The 16,306-nt window shown below is 32.6% G+C and overlaps 2 protein-coding genes across 3 annotated transcripts in view; both read right to left on the bottom strand.

Annotated features, from left to right (window-relative positions):
• The window catches only part of LOC107725100 (WD repeat and FYVE domain-containing protein 1), a 17,787-nt gene extending 14,089 nt beyond the window's left edge, over positions 1–3,698 (bottom strand). Inside the window, 3 exon segments of the mRNA XM_074560123.1 lie at positions 86–159; positions 1,291–1,358; positions 3,502–3,698. Coding sequence (XP_074416224.1) covers positions 86–159; positions 1,291–1,358; positions 3,502–3,638 — 279 coding nt within the window. The 5' untranslated portion in view covers positions 3,639–3,698.
• A 1,334-nt stretch (positions 3,699–5,032) lies between these two features.
• On the bottom strand, positions 5,033–15,688 carry LOC107725191 (glia-derived nexin-like). Of its 2 annotated transcripts, none has more exons than XM_016534381.1 (9): positions 15,501–15,688; positions 12,078–12,358; positions 11,730–11,957; positions 10,384–10,581; positions 9,605–9,803; positions 8,163–8,260; positions 5,725–5,811; positions 5,513–5,596; positions 5,033–5,403 (listed from the first exon to the last, which is right to left on the bottom strand). In XM_016534381.1, the coding sequence occupies exons 2-9, from the start codon at positions 12,331–12,333 to the stop codon at positions 5,366–5,368; spliced, it is 1,188 nt and encodes a 395-aa protein (XP_016389867.1). In that variant the 5' UTR covers positions 12,334–12,358; positions 15,501–15,688; the 3' UTR covers positions 5,033–5,365. The 2 variants fall into 2 exon arrangements, with proteins under 2 accessions (XP_016389867.1, XP_016389858.1); XM_016534372.1 differs by having other exon boundaries at positions 15,549–15,688.
• Between the last annotated feature and the right edge of the window lie 618 nt (positions 15,689–16,306).

Genomic DNA, 16,306 nt, shown 5'->3' with positions numbered 1-16,306 from the left:
TATGAAGAGGCAAGAGACATAGAGACAAAACATTGAAGATTTGGAAGCACTTTGACCCTCAGGGGGGCGATACAGTGACACTCACCACAACAGCCCCATTGTCCTGGCCTATGAAGATCCGCCTGCTGTCATGGTGATATGACACACAGGAGCACGGAGCTGGACACAAACACAAAGACTTGACCTACTACTTCACAGATTTCTGCTGCGCAAAGGTGAAGTGTGTCAATCTGTGCTACTGACGGCAGCAAAAACAACATCTGTGTCTGACTAGTGTTGTTATTGTTAACTACAAATAAAACTACTATTAAATGATTAACATTTAAATTATTAAAAATACAGATTTTTTTCATTTTAGATGAAAAACTAAATTATTAAAAATATTTTTTTAAATATTAGATAAAAAAAACAAATGAAAATTAGAAATGTTGCGTTTTTAGTTTTAAAAACTAAAAATGAATAACTGCAACTATTATTTTCTTTAATTGAAATAGTGCTAAAATAAAATATTGGATGAAAAACATAAACTTCACTAAAAATTAAACATTCAAAAAAATGCCTTTTAGTTTTAAAAACTAATACCTACATTTTTTTAAAATCTTTTTTTAGTTGAAATAAAGTTAATATAAAATAACAAATTAGATGAAAAACTTAAATGAAAATTAGAAATGTTGCCCACACAACTAACTGAAATAAGTTGAAATTGAATTACTACAATTACTAAAGCTGAAATAAAAATAAGTTAAAAAAAGCAACTAATAACAACTAATAAAAATGACAAAAATTCTAAAACTTAAATTATAACTGAAAATACTAAAACAAAAATGAATTAAAAAAAAAACAGAATAAATACTATTACATTGTATAAATAACAGTTTCAGAGCTATTTTTTCCAACACTCCTAATTTTCTCAATTTATTTCTCTCAAACACAGCTCCAGTTGGAATTTGACATGACAAGCTGCTCAAACAAAAAGAGCAACGGCATATTAAAAATGTACACACTTACTGATGACACCAGGGAATATATGCGAGATATGAAGAGATGAAATGGTTGCTATGGTAACAGAGTTACCTAAGAGTTAACAGAGTTACACTCCTAAACAGAGTTACCATAGCGACCATACATCTGCACGTGAACACTGTGTGGTAAGAATTAATAATTTTTATTTTGGTTAATTTACTTGCTGCAACTGGTGACGTTCACTGTCATTCACATCAAACCTGCTCTCGCTATATTTGAGATGAAATATTATGCGATTTGAATTTTTTCGGGGGAAATGATACTCACAGGACACAGTGTGGTAGATGCTGGGCCAGTACTGTCCACTGTCCCGCTTCAGCCAAACTCGAATCGTCCTGGGAAAAAAAATAATAATAAAACATACAACATGCAAATCAATCCAAATATATAATAATTTTTCATATTATATGAAATACATAGAATTTAATATAATATAATAAATAATAATAGAATAATAGAATAAAATATATGAAAAATATAAAAAATAATGATTCATAAAAATACAATTAAAACATTAATATAATATAAAAAATATAATAATATAAAAAACTAACAAAAATAACCCTCTGAAGTGTTATGGTCATGCACAGAAACACACATGTCCCCAGATTTTTTTTTTAAATTAAATGTAAGATATTATATGAACTATTGATATAAAAATAATGTTATATTAAAATACAAATAAAAAATAACTAACATAATATAAAAAAAACTAATGAAAATAACCCTCTGAAGTGTGATGGTCATGCACAGAAACACACATGTCCCCAGAGCAGCTGAAATCTCAATTCCTTCAGTTTCAGTTCCTGCTAAAATCTCAAGCATATCATATTTTGCAAAGTTTGTGCATCTGCTCTCATGTGCCAAACATGTAGGTAATCAGCACACCACCACATATGCATCTCCACTAACATGGTTTTGTCTTGTCCAGAGTTGTTAAAACGCCTCATCAGTCAGCAGTCATGCCAAAACCAGAATGTTTCAAATGTAAACAACATTTAGATACCAAAAAATCCCATCCTTAGAAGCAAAGCCTGTTCATTTACATACACTCTAACTATATGAATGATTCTGACAGCACAAATAAGATCTGATCTTTAAACTGCTCTGAAAAGAAACTCTCTCTTTACCAAAATATCTCCTTTAGATCTGCTTCTCAAACTAATTGAACTCCTGCTAATCTTTAAGCTGCACTTAATGGCCGTCTGAGTTCGATTCTCCTGTTTAGCATTTAAAAAGATGTTTAAATCCTATCTTGAATGGAAGTCACTCTTTTGAAACATTGAGACGAGTCCGTTGAAATGCATGGCGACATCAGACGTGATTTCAAGCCTTGCAGAAATAAAGCAAACACTTATGTGTTCATCCTGAGAGGAACTTAAAGGGGTCATATGATGCTGCTAAAAAGAACATTATTGTCTTTGCAACTTTACAGATCTTCTTTATGCACCAAGAGCTTGTAACACTCCAAAGAGAAAGGAAAAATTGAAATCGCATCATATGACCCCTTTAAGCAACATCCCTGCTTCAACTAGCGTAAGGTGCTTTGCTGGACTTTAAAGCTGGTGTCCCAGCTGATGAATAACCAAAACCCCTCTAAAACCATGAAAAAGACCGTTTAACCTCCTTAGACTGGTTTAAGATGCATTCCCAAGCAGTTTTTCCACATAAAAACCATGTAAGCAACAAAGCTCCAAATATCATCAATAAGACAATCTCCATTATTGTAAACAAGAAAACATTTCCAATTTACTAAGGTAAACCACCTTTTATGCCAAAAAATACCACAGTTACTACAATTTCTGTAATAAATGACAATTGGTCATTGGGATCTCCTTCAAATAGTGCAAGATTATTTTTGATGAATATCAAGCTACCACAACAATAACTACAATAATCCCTAGCTGTAATAAATAATATATAGTATTTTGGCCTGTAAACTGATATCACAGTCCAAAGTCTGAGACAAACCACCAAAATAAATTAACACAAGATCTCATTAAAACTGTGTAAAGTTGTAAGAATCAGTGATTTTGATTTGTGCTCACATTGTGACGAATACCAACCACAGTTTTACTGTAATAACAATAACTGCATGTGGTTTTCTACTAGACTACAAAAAAACTAGGATTAACATGGTAATTCATAATAATTCAATAGTTCAAATCTGAAACCAAAACAAAGTTTTTTAAGCAACAATAAGTGTGTCAAGTTCAAGTGCTTCCGTTCAAAACATTAAAACACAAACAGCACCATGATGTTTTGGACTTGTGCTATAGAAGTACACTATAGAAACATGGTGATCTTTTAGTACTATAGTACTTATATCACTGTAATCTGATATTATCGTGTACTTTTTGTAAGAGAATAAACATGTACGTTCCTTAAGAAATAAACAGCCGAATTAATTAATCAACCAAGTGTTGAGAGAGAGTGAATTATCATGATGTGTTCATGTATGCACCGGCGCGGGTGTACCTGTCCTCGCTGACCGTGATAACTCCATCCTCCTTCGGGATCAGCACCGCCGCGTTCAAGCCGTCGCTGTGGCCCTCGATCTTGTTGAGCAGAACGGGTCTGGAGTTCTGGGGCCTCGAGTGGATCTCCGCCGCCATGATTCCCCGGCTGTGTGCGACGATTCCTCCTCTCGAGTCAGCTGAGCGCTCGGCAAGTTCAACCACAACAGGTCGAGATACCGTAACGCTCCGAGAAAACGCGTACGTAAAAAATAAAAATAAAATAAACACTGCGTAAAGGCCCGCGGGTTACTCCTGCAACCAAACTACGCTGTATAATTTTATTATTGTGTACAATAAATGATTAATTATATATGAATATTTTAATATATAATTTGCCTGTAATAATAATTAAATATTCCTATTAATATATCAATGTCTATTGCATATTTTATGAACATTGTGCATTACATGAATGTTGTCATATTATCATTTTAAGTAAAATTATTTACATTTTAGTATTTGTGAATATATTTGGCCTAACATTAGTATACATATAACATACATATAGTATAAATGCAATATATTATAGTTTAAATGAAAAAAAAAATTATAGTATAAAATATTACAAATATTTTTATGAACCTTTTTTGCATTCTATATTTAAATACTTTTTAATAATTAATACATTTAATAAATTGGATTTATAGGATGTGCCTGTTAAGATAAGTATTCATAACAATATGTAGGACTAACAACATCTATTGCATATTTTATTAATATTTTATGAACATTGTGCATTACATGAATGTTGTCAAATTATTATTTTAAGTTAAATTATTTACATTTTATTATATGTGAATATATTTGGCCTAACATTAGTATACATAAAACATACATATAGTATAAATGCAATATATTATAGTATAAATGGAAAAAAAAAAGTATAGTATAAAATATTACAAATATTTTTGTTATGAACCTTTTTTGCATTCTATATTTAAATACTTTTTAATAATTAATAAATTGGATTTATAGGCTGTGCCTGTTAAGATAAGTATTCATAACAATATGTAGGCCTAACATCTATTGCATATTTGATTAATATTTTATCAGCAATTATTTTTAGATAATTCTAAATAATGGATGATTGTACATATAAATAACCATTAGTGTGTGTGTGTGTGTGTGTATAATTAATTTATTTATGAACCTTTTTACCTTTATAATTGTGAATGAAATGTGCTATATAAGTAAATTGTCTATATCACAGTTTTATAAGAAACTTTTAATATTAAATCATTTTTCTTCTTGTCTTATTGGTCTTAATGTAATATAACATTAATCAAACATAAAAAATGAAACTACCAAAGCAGCTAACTTGAATATACTTTATTAAATAAACAACAAATGTTTTCTTAGAGTTAGAAAAAAACAAAGTGAGCCAGTTTAAGTACCTTATTTAATAAAACAAGACTCAATGCCGGAAAATACATCATTAATGTGACAAATAAACTGACATTTTAAGGACAAAAAAGTTAAACAAAAGTTATCTCAGCATTTAAGTTGCACACATTTTGTGAGAAAGATTTGCTTTAGACAAATTATAAACCATGTATAAAATCTTATAAAATGTTCCTAAAGAATATAAAGATAATAAAGACAAAGTCAAAATGAGGGTAAAAAGACACTTGAGAAATTGAGTGGGTAAAGAACACACAGTCCAAGACAAAAGTTTAATATATTTATCTGTCTGTGAGTGAGTGAGTGAGTGTGTGTGAGTGTGTGTGAGTGTGAGTGTGTGTGTGTGTGTGTGTGTGTGTGAGAGAGAGAAAGAGAGAGAGAGAGTGTGTGGACAGCTGATCGAATCTCCTCTGATCTCTGGCTCAAGGTTTGTTGATCTGGCCAGCAAACAAAATAGTTCCTGAGAAGAGAACGAGATCAGATTTGAGATGCATTTTTAATACGAGGAACATTTTAATATTACAGTTTCATAAAGCAATAAAAAGCCCATAGACTGGATGTGTGTGCACCTGTGGGATTGTGTCTGATGAGAAACAGGAACGGTCTGTCCACAGTCACCCACGGAGGAGAAGATCGAGCGTGCAAGATTGCAGCTGAAATGAGAGAGAGAGTACAAGCATATTAGGATCATGAGCCCAGATGAAGGGTCTTGCTGGACATCCAATGACTGAGAGTTACTAACAACTTAAAAACAGAGGAATCATGTGACACAGTAACATACTGGTGGCAGCAGAGGCTTTGGTTCCGTCCTCATTGACCTCTATCTTGGCTTTCTGAAGTGCTTTGGACACATAGACAGACTCTGAACCTGTTACACACACAAACACACAAGTCTTTACTTAGAGCATGTAGCTTTAGCACACAGAAGCTTCATTCATACACTAAACGCATGTCATTACATCAGACTGCCACATGAGGGAAACAGAACAACACACTTCAGACCGCCAGAGGTATTTCTCATACGCTATGGACTACATTGCTTGCAAAACCTCTTCCTTGCTTCCTTCCTCTAGTTAATATGAAATAAAAATAATGCTCTGGTAAATCATAATTATAATATCAAAGAGTCACAATTATGACAATCAAATTATTTGTCCTACTAAGTCATAATTATGAGTTAAAAATCTAAATTACAATACACAAGTCCTAGTTATGAGATTTCAAAATTAACATAAGTCAAATGACATAAGTCAAAATGATGGCATACAAAGTCATAATTAAAATGTGATATTAAGTCACAATTATGAGATAAACCCATACTTTTGACAAAGTCAAAATGATGACACACTAAACAAATTATGAGATAAAAAGACAGTATGACAGTTCTGATTTTGTCATAAGTCATAATTATGAGATAAAACGGCAATTATGTAGAAAAGCTGTAATTATGAAATACTAAGTCATAAATATGAGATTTACAGCATACTAAGTCATACTTATAAGATAGAAAAGTATTATTATCACTAGTCAAAATGATGACATACTAAAGATAAAAAGTCATAATTATGAGATAAAACTAATTATGGCGTAAGTCAAAATGATGAGGTAAATCAATTATGATAAAGGTAAGACTATGATACGAAGTCAAAATAATTATATTTAATTATATATTATAATTATTAAAAAGTCAAAATTATGACAAATAAATTTTAAATACGGACAAAATGAGTCAAAATTATGCTAAAAATGTCCTAATTGTCATAATTATGTAAAAAAATTAATATTTCTAATACATAATTATGACTTCATATCTCATAATGTCGACTTTGTCATAATTATGATTTATCAAACCATAATTTTTTCACTTATGTGGCGGACATGGGCTTCCATAACAGGGAACTTCTGCCTTTGCTAAACTAATTCAGATTTAAGAATTTAAGAGATTCTTAAAGGCACAGTATGTAATTTTCGCCGCTAGAGAGCGCGTATTCAAAATAAACAAATAGACAAAGGCGTAGTTTGATGACGCCGTGACTGAGTGTGGAATCATTCTGTTGTGCTTGGTCACAGTGGCAACCATGTTTGACTTATACTGACACCTAGTTGTGTGGAAGCAGCATTACACACTAAAGCAAAGTTTTTTAAATTACTGTTGTAGAAATGTGCTGTCAACTAATATATATGTGTGTATGTATGTATGTGTGTATAAGAGAGATTTTATAATTTATGAAAAAATACATTTTATGTAGATTTAATTTGAGTGATTTTTCATAATTTATAAAATAAAATAAATATTTCTGTAGATTTTTATTATAAAAATGACTATAAAACCCTATACACTGTATATACATACATTTCATCATGCAAACAATTATTGAATATTCATTTTTACTCAATTGGTTACTTTATGTTGACTTACTAGTTAAAATTGCTTATTTCTCTTGATTTAAACATTCTTTGAAACATTTGGGATAATGTAAGTACACAAGTCAGCAAAATATATAACACCATTCTAGTGGTTTTTGGATATTTTAATAAAAAAATCTTACATTATTGTGCCTTTAAATGAAAGATTTAAGAATGTGAAGGGCTTTAAATCCTGTAAAAGTGATCGTTCACCAAAAAAGAAACATTCTGTCATCATTTACTCATCCTGCTGTCATTCCAAACCCCAATGACTTTCTTCTGTTCTCTGTACAATGACATTTCATACTGAACATGCCTGTCAAGCTCCAAAAAGAGCTTTTATGATACTTTTTGATCCTGTTTGGAGCCTGACAGACAGTCTTTGTATGGAAAAATTCTCCTTTTGTGTTCCACTGAATAGATAACAACATGTGGCTGAGTAAATGATGATAGATTTCATTTCTGAGTGAACTGTGAAGTTTCTTTATAGTTTAAAGTGAAATGGCACAGTGATTCACTACTCACTGCAATTCAGGTTAAAGTTTGTGGCTTAACAGCATGAATTATGGTAATAAAGCACAGGCTTTGAGGAGAATTATCTGGAGCTGTGCGGAGCTGGGAGCGTCTCTGGATGGTGACCAGAGCACTAACAGAGTCACTCTGACTCATTTTCTCACTTCACTGAGAGACGTGATTCATGCGGCTGAAGTTCACAGTCAACAGCCAAAGATATCATTCGGTCAAACACAAACATATGCACATAAAATGAACTTATGAAGAAAATGCTGCACATGACTGACAGCTGTCACTCACTCAGGTGTCTGAAATCAGCTTTGGTCTGACTGAAGACGTCTTTGATTCCCATCGCTGTGAGAGGACCCTCCAAATCCACCTCTTCCTCTGCTGTGAATCTACTCGGAGAAGAGGAGGAGAAAGCATGAGTGCTGCTTGACTGGCAAATCATGAATCCATATGAGACTCACTAGAGATCAGACCAGTGTGGTACTGTTAACTAACTGTATTATTGTTAACTCAAACTAAACTTAAAAATCCTAAAACATTTTTTTTGGTCATTGAAATACAGCTGAAATTAAATAAAACATAAATATTAGATTAAACGTCATAATAATGAGATTAAAAAGTCAAAATTACAACATACTGAGTCATACTGAGATTGTCTCATAATTATGACAAAGTCAAAATTATGAGATACTAAGTAATAATTATGAGATACAAAAGTCATTATGAAAAAAAAATTCTAAATGATGATATTCTAAGTCAATTAAAAGAAAAGTTAATTATGACATACTAAATCATAATTATGAGATCCAAAGTCAAAATTATGACATACCGAGTCATAATTATAAGATTATCTCACAACTGACAAAAAGTTAAAATTATGATACTAAGTCATAATTATGAGATACAAATGTCATTATGACAAAGTCAAAATTATGACAAACTGAGTCAAAATTATAAGATTCTCATGATTATCACAAAAAGTCAAAATTATGAGATACAAATGTGACTGACATAAAAAGTCAAAATTATGACATACCGAGTCATAATTATAAAATTATCTCATAATTATATCAAAAAGTCATAAGATACTAAGTAATAATTATGAGATACAAAAGTTATTATGACATACAATTCCAAATGATGATATTCTAAGTCAGAACAGTTATAATGATAACATACTAAATCATAATTATGAGATAAAAAGCCACAATTATGACATACTGAGTCAAAATGATTCAATAATAATTCATAATTATGAGATAGAAAAATTATAATGACATACTATATCATAATTATGAGAAAAAAGTCACAATTATGACAGTCAAAATGATCAAATTAAGTCATAATTATAATTAGTCAAATTATGACAGTCAAAATTATAAGATAAAAATCAATTATGACCAAAATTAGATAAAAAGTCATATTTATGACAAAATGTGATAATTGTTTATCTTACTAAGACTTAGCATCTTATAATTTTTTGCATCATTTTGACTTTCAATTTTGACATAATTGACTTAATATTCAACTAAATATATAGACATATTAATATTAGTCAATTAGTATTAGTCAATATTAAGATTTAATATTGACTAAATATTATAATAATTAATACATTCTATATTAATTCATTCTAAAATAACACTGCATCATCCAAAAGATGCCGACTGATTCAGAGGGAAAAAAGAAAAAAAGTGAATATTAAAGGATAACGCTAAGGACAGGAATCTCACTTTGGCATCAGCAGGCGCATCCTCCTCTGGACCAGCAGTTTGGTCCAGCTTTGGACGGTCGCTGTGGAGATGTGCGGCAAGACGGCTGACAGGGGCGTGGCCTCGTCTGACGGCAACGCAATAAACATGCTCATGCTGTTGCCATGATACGGCAGCTCGATCACTGTATACTTCAAACCTTCTGGAGTGCTTGCTTGACCTGCAGAGAGAACAAAAACAAATAAATACATTTATGCTGCTAATAAAGAGTCAAATGGTACACTTAACTATTAAATATTAGTTTTTATTAACCTAAATTTCAGCATATGAATGTTCCTCAAAAACCAATATCCAACACACGCGCGTGTGGATCATATCCCAGTCACCCCTGTGAACTTTAGAAATGCAGTCCTTTCGTACGGTCTATAAAACACTTTATTCTGCTTGTAAAGTGCTTATATCAAAACTAGTAAAACAGCAGTTTATGGTGTTTTCATGGATTAAATCCTTCTGACGATGGCCAGACACTCTTGGCGTTTGCATTAGAATTCAATTAATTCACATTTTACACTATTTTATTCCCATCTGCTGGGTTATGAGGAATTGTAAAGTTAAAATACTCCAGCGTTCCCAGCGATTTAAAAAGTAGCCACGTTTTTATTGCATCGCCGTCTCTGGAAAACAGTTCCACACATAGCCAGACAATGGCATGAATCACGTGGCGGGAAAATCTTGTATTACTCAACAGTTCTGAATGTGTGTGAGTGTAATATCTGATGCAACCTGCGAGAAAATCTCACCTATGCTAAAGACAGAGAGCTGGGACATCATGGGAACTTTGTATGTCTTCCCGTCTCCTGCAGTAAAGCTTCTGGGTTTGGTGTTCTGGGCTTGGAAACGGGATTTCCAAAGGCCTTTGAAGTAAATGGAATTTACAGCCACCAACCGAGTCATAACCGGATCAAACATATCTGCCTTGACAAGACTGGGAATTTGGCCTGATAAAAAAAAAAAACAGAGCAGGTTATATATATTAATATTACATATATTTATACAATATTAATATTATAATTAGTTGCCACTTCACACAAATGGAGTACTAAATAAGGCCTAAAAAAACACTTTTTCCAACAAATTGTCAATGAAAGGAAATCATCAAGAGGTCAAACTAAATATAAATATCAGCGGTTTTGTTTTGTGATCATTTTGTATGAGATTTTGCCATAAAAAAGTGAATACAGTTTATAATCCTGATTTGAGTGATTTTGTAATAAATAAATAAATAGTTTGTATAATAAGTCATTTAAATAAGTCATTTTAAAATAAAATATGTCAAATTAAAATAAGTAATTTTTCAGTTATTGACAAACTTCCAATAAATTCAAGAAAATTATTCATTTGTTTTCTTATATAATTTTCATATTAAAAATAAATTAAATATTAAATATAAATTTTTTTTTATAAATAAACAAATTACATTTGTATACTGGAACAAAATGTTGTTTTAGTTACCTTTAATTTTTGTAAATTAAATCAAGTTTATTTTTTCTTATAATAATGTGGAAAATGATTTTAAGATTAACAATTAAGTTAATAATTCATTCATAAATAAATATAAAACAAACAAATAAAGTTATTGAAAAAATTATACTTTCTATAATTTGAAGAAAAATACTGTTTATTGTTTTAACAATTTGAAAAATATTTTTAAGATTAATAATTAATTAAACAAATAAATACATTTTGTACATTTTAACCAAATGTTGTTTTTTTTAGTTATTGATAAACATCCTATAAATGTGGATTTTTTTTTTTAAAGATTAAGAATTCCAAAAATGTAAGATTACAAATATTTCTCTACCACAAATTGATTATCGGTTCAACAGATTTATGCTTCTAATACTTTAAAAATAATAATGGTAACCCAGTTTGAAGACTATTCATGGAAAGTGCCTATTACATTATTATACTATTAATATAAATATTCTACAAGTTACATATTTAACATTAAAAAAAATTAAAGCTCTCAGGGCTAAGAGCTTATTCAGGGATAAATATGACATTTCAAGAGATATTTTATTGTAAAAATCCTTTTTAATGAATGCAGGTTGGAGGTAAGGGTATCAGATGCAGGGGTCAGCTGTACCTTTGGTGCTGTTCTTCACCCATTCATTGATGGTTTCTGCAGCCTTCTCTGGGTCGCTGTAGTCTATGGTTTGACTCTCACACATGAAGTTCTCCCTGTTGGCTGTCAGGAAGGTTTCCTTCATGCTGAAGCCCTCGTTGGGGAACAGCGCATTGGCAATCGTCACAATATCAGCGTTGGATTTGGTCGTCAAGGCCTTATGCAACTTCCGCAATATTTTATATGGACCTGAGAGCATAATCAACACACAAAAATCAGGTTGGAGATGTCATTTACAGACTTGAGATTCCTATTTTTTTAGCATTTCAATGCACAAGTACTGCAAATGAAACCAGAGCAAACACACACCTGTCTTCTTGTATTTGAGGCCTGTGAGAAGCTGGCGGCGAGTGTCCCCGTGGGCCCCGGGGAGCAGCATGCCCAGGACAGAGGCCACGCCGTGAGGAGACAGGACCACATTCTCCTGCGGTTTGTCCTGGACCACACGCAAAAACACCTGCAGGCCGAGATCAGAGCCTCTCTCTCCATAAGACGGGGACTGAGACGCCAAAACGCTCAGAGAACAAACCGCCACCAACACACACAGCTGCAACGCCACAAACATCGTGAGGGACACACAGGCAGCTCACCTGAAGAACAGAGAGAGACGGAGTGATGAAGAAAAAATAATGCTCACAAAAACTGTTTTTATTCTTTTTATGAATACATGTTTCACTATTTTTATGCATTTCATTGCTTATGGATTACAAACAGGACTACAAGCAAAAGTTGTGTGCTGCTTCAAGGACTAAAAGTAAAAGGGAATCAAAATGGTGTATTTACTTAACACATTCTAATGGTGTATTTACTTTCTAATACATACATGTCTTATTGTTGACAATTCAACAGAGCATGTTATTCCAAAGAAAAATATTTTGCCTTATTTTTAATCAAAACAGAATAATAAAAAAATCGAATACCATGCTGCACCTCTGAAATGACTTTTACACATACATAAAAAAATATTCATTTTTACTCAATTGGTTACTTTATGTTGACTTTAAATGGTGTCATTTTTAGAGAGAAAAAAAAAACTATTATAAAATGCACATTTCAAATGTTCAGATAACACAGAATCTGTCTCGGAGCCTCAGAAAACCATGGAAAAAACACTTTGGCTTATAGCTTTTATTACACATGGACTTCCATATGTTGGGAAACTGTACATTACTATTGCAGTTCTATTTGGTGCTGCTAGTGTTGCTTTTAAGGGAGACAGTATAACATATTCAAAACAAATGAAGGATAAACACATAAACACATTTAAAACCCTTAATTTGATGATTGTAAGCACAAAGTCTTTCCTGACCCAAAGAAATCCTTCAATGGGAATCATAGTAAAATGTCTCAAGGTATTCCATGTTCACATCAAACCTGTCCAGAGTCAGACGTCTGATCCGCGGCTCATTCTTACATGATAACTTACAACATTTACACAAAGCACAACACAAATATCTGCTTCTCTCCGAGATCTCTGATTTTCTATCGGCATTCTCCAAAGCACAGCGATTTTCCGGGACACAGACTCTTTTTATTTTTTTGCACAAATGTTTCTGGAGTAAAGAACGGCTCCAAGCAACACACATTTCCACAATCCTCGGGTCTCTTGGATCTGTGCACACACACTCCTGAGCTATTCTGTTTCCCGTCACACAGCCCTGCGGCTCAGGAATTTATTTGATTAAGGAAAGTGAGTGTGTGTGTGTGTGTGGGTGTGTGTGAGCATGCGTGTCTCCTTAACCATATTTTGGGGACAAATTTGTACCCAGAAGTACAAAAACCTGATCAAATCTACCAAAACCTTTTCTTAGAATTGCAATTCTGAGAAGAAAAAAAAAAGTCTAATTTGCGAGATATAAACTCGGAATTCAGTTTTTTTTTTTCCCATTCCAATTTTTCATCTCAATTTTAAAAACAAATAAATAAATTCTCAGAATTTACATCTCGTAATTCTGTTTTTTGCTACCGCCATGAAATAAAAAAAAAAAAAGGAAATTATAACTTTTTATTTTTATTGTAACTTTTTAATTTATTCTATTATTTTTAATTTATTCTTTTTGTTCTCACAATTCTGACTTTTTTCTCAGATTTTTGAGTTTGTATTTCACAATTTAGACTTTTCTCAGAATTGCAAGGGGAAAAAATTCAGAATTGTTAGATATAAACTCAGAAATGTGAGATAAAAAAAAAAAGTCTTAATTTTGAGATGAAAAGTTGCAATTACCTTGTTTATTTTTTTATTCCATGGTGGAAATGGACTTGGCTAGGTTAAAGTAGCCAATGCAGTGTCCACATTTTGATATTGAAGTAAACGTGTACATGTACGTGTGTGTGTGTGTGTGTGAATGATGAGCACAGTCAGTATTGCAGAAAATATCTCCAGTGATTATTTAATGGTGCAATTAAGAAAGGAACAGAAAATGTGAATGCTTAGAATTGTTTAAAATGACACCATAATATCCTATCATTCTACTGACATAGTGTCAACAGACTGTTGTGATCAATCATTCACTAGTGCATTTCACAGCTAGCATAACTATCATTCCTGACAAATATTATGACCATTAAACCATATTAAGCACACAATAATCCATACAGCACATTAAACCATATTAAGCACACAATAACCCATACAGCACATTAAACCATATTAAGCACACACTCCTTCATAACCTTCAAAACAGAACTGATTTAGTCTGATGTTTGTCTTGAAACGGTTACAAAAGAACGATTTGCTAACATTCTCATTAAGTTATGAAAACGTTATTTCTGAATGTTCTCTGAACATTCAAAACACCCAGCTTTTTAAAAAATATGTTTTAAAAACTTTTTTTGTTTGGTTGGTTGGTTATGTAAACATTCCATTTAATCATTTTCAATAATTATGGGAATGTTACTTTTACATGTTCTCTAAACATTCTAAACAAGTAACGTTAGTAACATAAAAAAAAAAAAAAAACGTTAGTCGAACGTCCAGCTAAAATATCTCAGAAAAACGTTCCACGAACAATGTATAAATGTTTTAAGAATATTATTAAGACACAAAAATGACTTTGAACAAACACTCTGTTAACCTTAATATAACTTTGAGAGAACCTTGCCAGAACGTTAGCCAAAGTTCTGAGAACGTTCACTGTTAAACAGGTGTCAGCTGCATAAAACTAGTCTTAAAAGTCAGTCATCTATTTTTTCTTCTTCTTTAAGACTGGTCATAACTTTGTAAAGTCAGTTACATAAAAAGGTAGATTGTTCTAATTTGAATCCAAAAAGTAAGACCGATTACCACTTTTTCAACTCCTAGCTGGTCAAACTAGCTCTTAATACATAGGATGGTCTTAACATAGAGGTTAAGTTTATCCAACTAGCCCCTGCAGGTCTATTTTGATGTTGGTCTTATCTGATCTGGTCTGGTCTGGTCTGGTATACACTGGTCTTACGACAGTTAAACAGTGTTTTCTGTGAACTGCGTGAGTAAAGCGTTGTCTTCCGATGACCGCAGTGAACTTTTTATAGCAGCTTCAGCAACTGCGTTTAATTATAGGCTTTAAAACTCAGTCTGAACACAAATAGGGGCGGGGGTCTGGAACTGAAATCAACAACTCAGAAACAATCGCTCATCCTCCACAACAATCTCCACATCCCTCATATGTTAGTAGTAGTATCCATAGATCAATAATAACATCTAGGAATTACAACAGCAGTAGCAGATGCCTGATTTAAGTATAAACCAACCTGGACAGTCTGAGGGGTGAAAAATAAGCTGCAGTATGCTCCACTAACCTGGACAAGCAGCTCTAATTCTTCAGATAAGTTATGCAGGTAACGTTAGAGACGCGTGTCTTCCGCGAGCGTCCGTGTTCCTCCTCACGCCGCCGCGCCTCCGTTTATTTCTTTCTGTCCTGAGCGCCGGGCTCCGCCTCCTCATAAATATACGAAAGACGCTATAAATATGAATTAAGTAAGCCTGACGTCACTTGGTTGACGTCCAACCACGCAATACTAACGGCCGCCGAACGTTCCGTTACGTAATTAATATTCATGAGCCAGGCCTTCGCAGTAGTAGAATTCGGGGAAGGGGCGCAAAAAAAAAAAAAACCTTCCGCGAAACTTTGATTAAACTCTACTTAATGTAAACAGGAAATGACACACACGCGCAAGAATAATGATTAGTGCGGCGGATAATTATATGCTTTCACAAAACAATGACACATGGGCATTAGGACACAACTGTTGTGCAACTGGAATCTGAAGACGTGACTAACAAAAAGTACCAGAGACACGCGATCATTAACTTGGCAGTATCTATGGGTGCCACCTGAATACCATGGTAAATGAGTATTGGTTATTTTAGAGGGTTTTGACATGCTATATTAGTAATCTCATATACAATACTAAATAGGCTACAGTGCATTGGAGTACCATGAAATTTGAATATGGCAATCATTCAGTATACCATGGTACCTTCACAGTGTGTTTTTGTAAGATGTGGGTAGTTGCTTTTCTATAAAAACTGTGCTGATCTCTTTTAAAACCTCATC

Source organism: Sinocyclocheilus rhinocerous, unplaced genomic scaffold (genome assembly GCF_001515625.1).
Source record: "Sinocyclocheilus rhinocerous isolate Xijiao unplaced genomic scaffold, SAMN03320098_v1.1 scaffold1755, whole genome shotgun sequence".
In the NCBI taxonomy this organism is placed as follows: Eukaryota; Metazoa; Chordata; class Actinopteri; order Cypriniformes; family Cyprinidae; genus Sinocyclocheilus; species Sinocyclocheilus rhinocerous.
The sequence above is the reverse complement of the archived record's forward strand: the minus strand, read 5'-3'. Positions and strand labels throughout refer to the sequence as shown.

Coding starts and splice junctions, on each gene's coding strand:
- LOC107725191 (XM_016534381.1), bottom strand. CDS start 12,333: ATGTTTGTGGCGTTGCAGCTGTGTGTGTTGGTGGCGGTTTGTTCTCTG. Junction 10,582..11,729: donor GGTGAAGAACAGCACCAAAG/GTACAGCTGACC, acceptor TTTTTTTATCAG/GCCAAATTCCCAGTCTTGTC. Junction 5,404..5,512: donor CATCAGACACAATCCCACAG/GTGCACACACAT, acceptor TTCTCTTCTCAG/GAACTATTTTGTTTGCTGGC.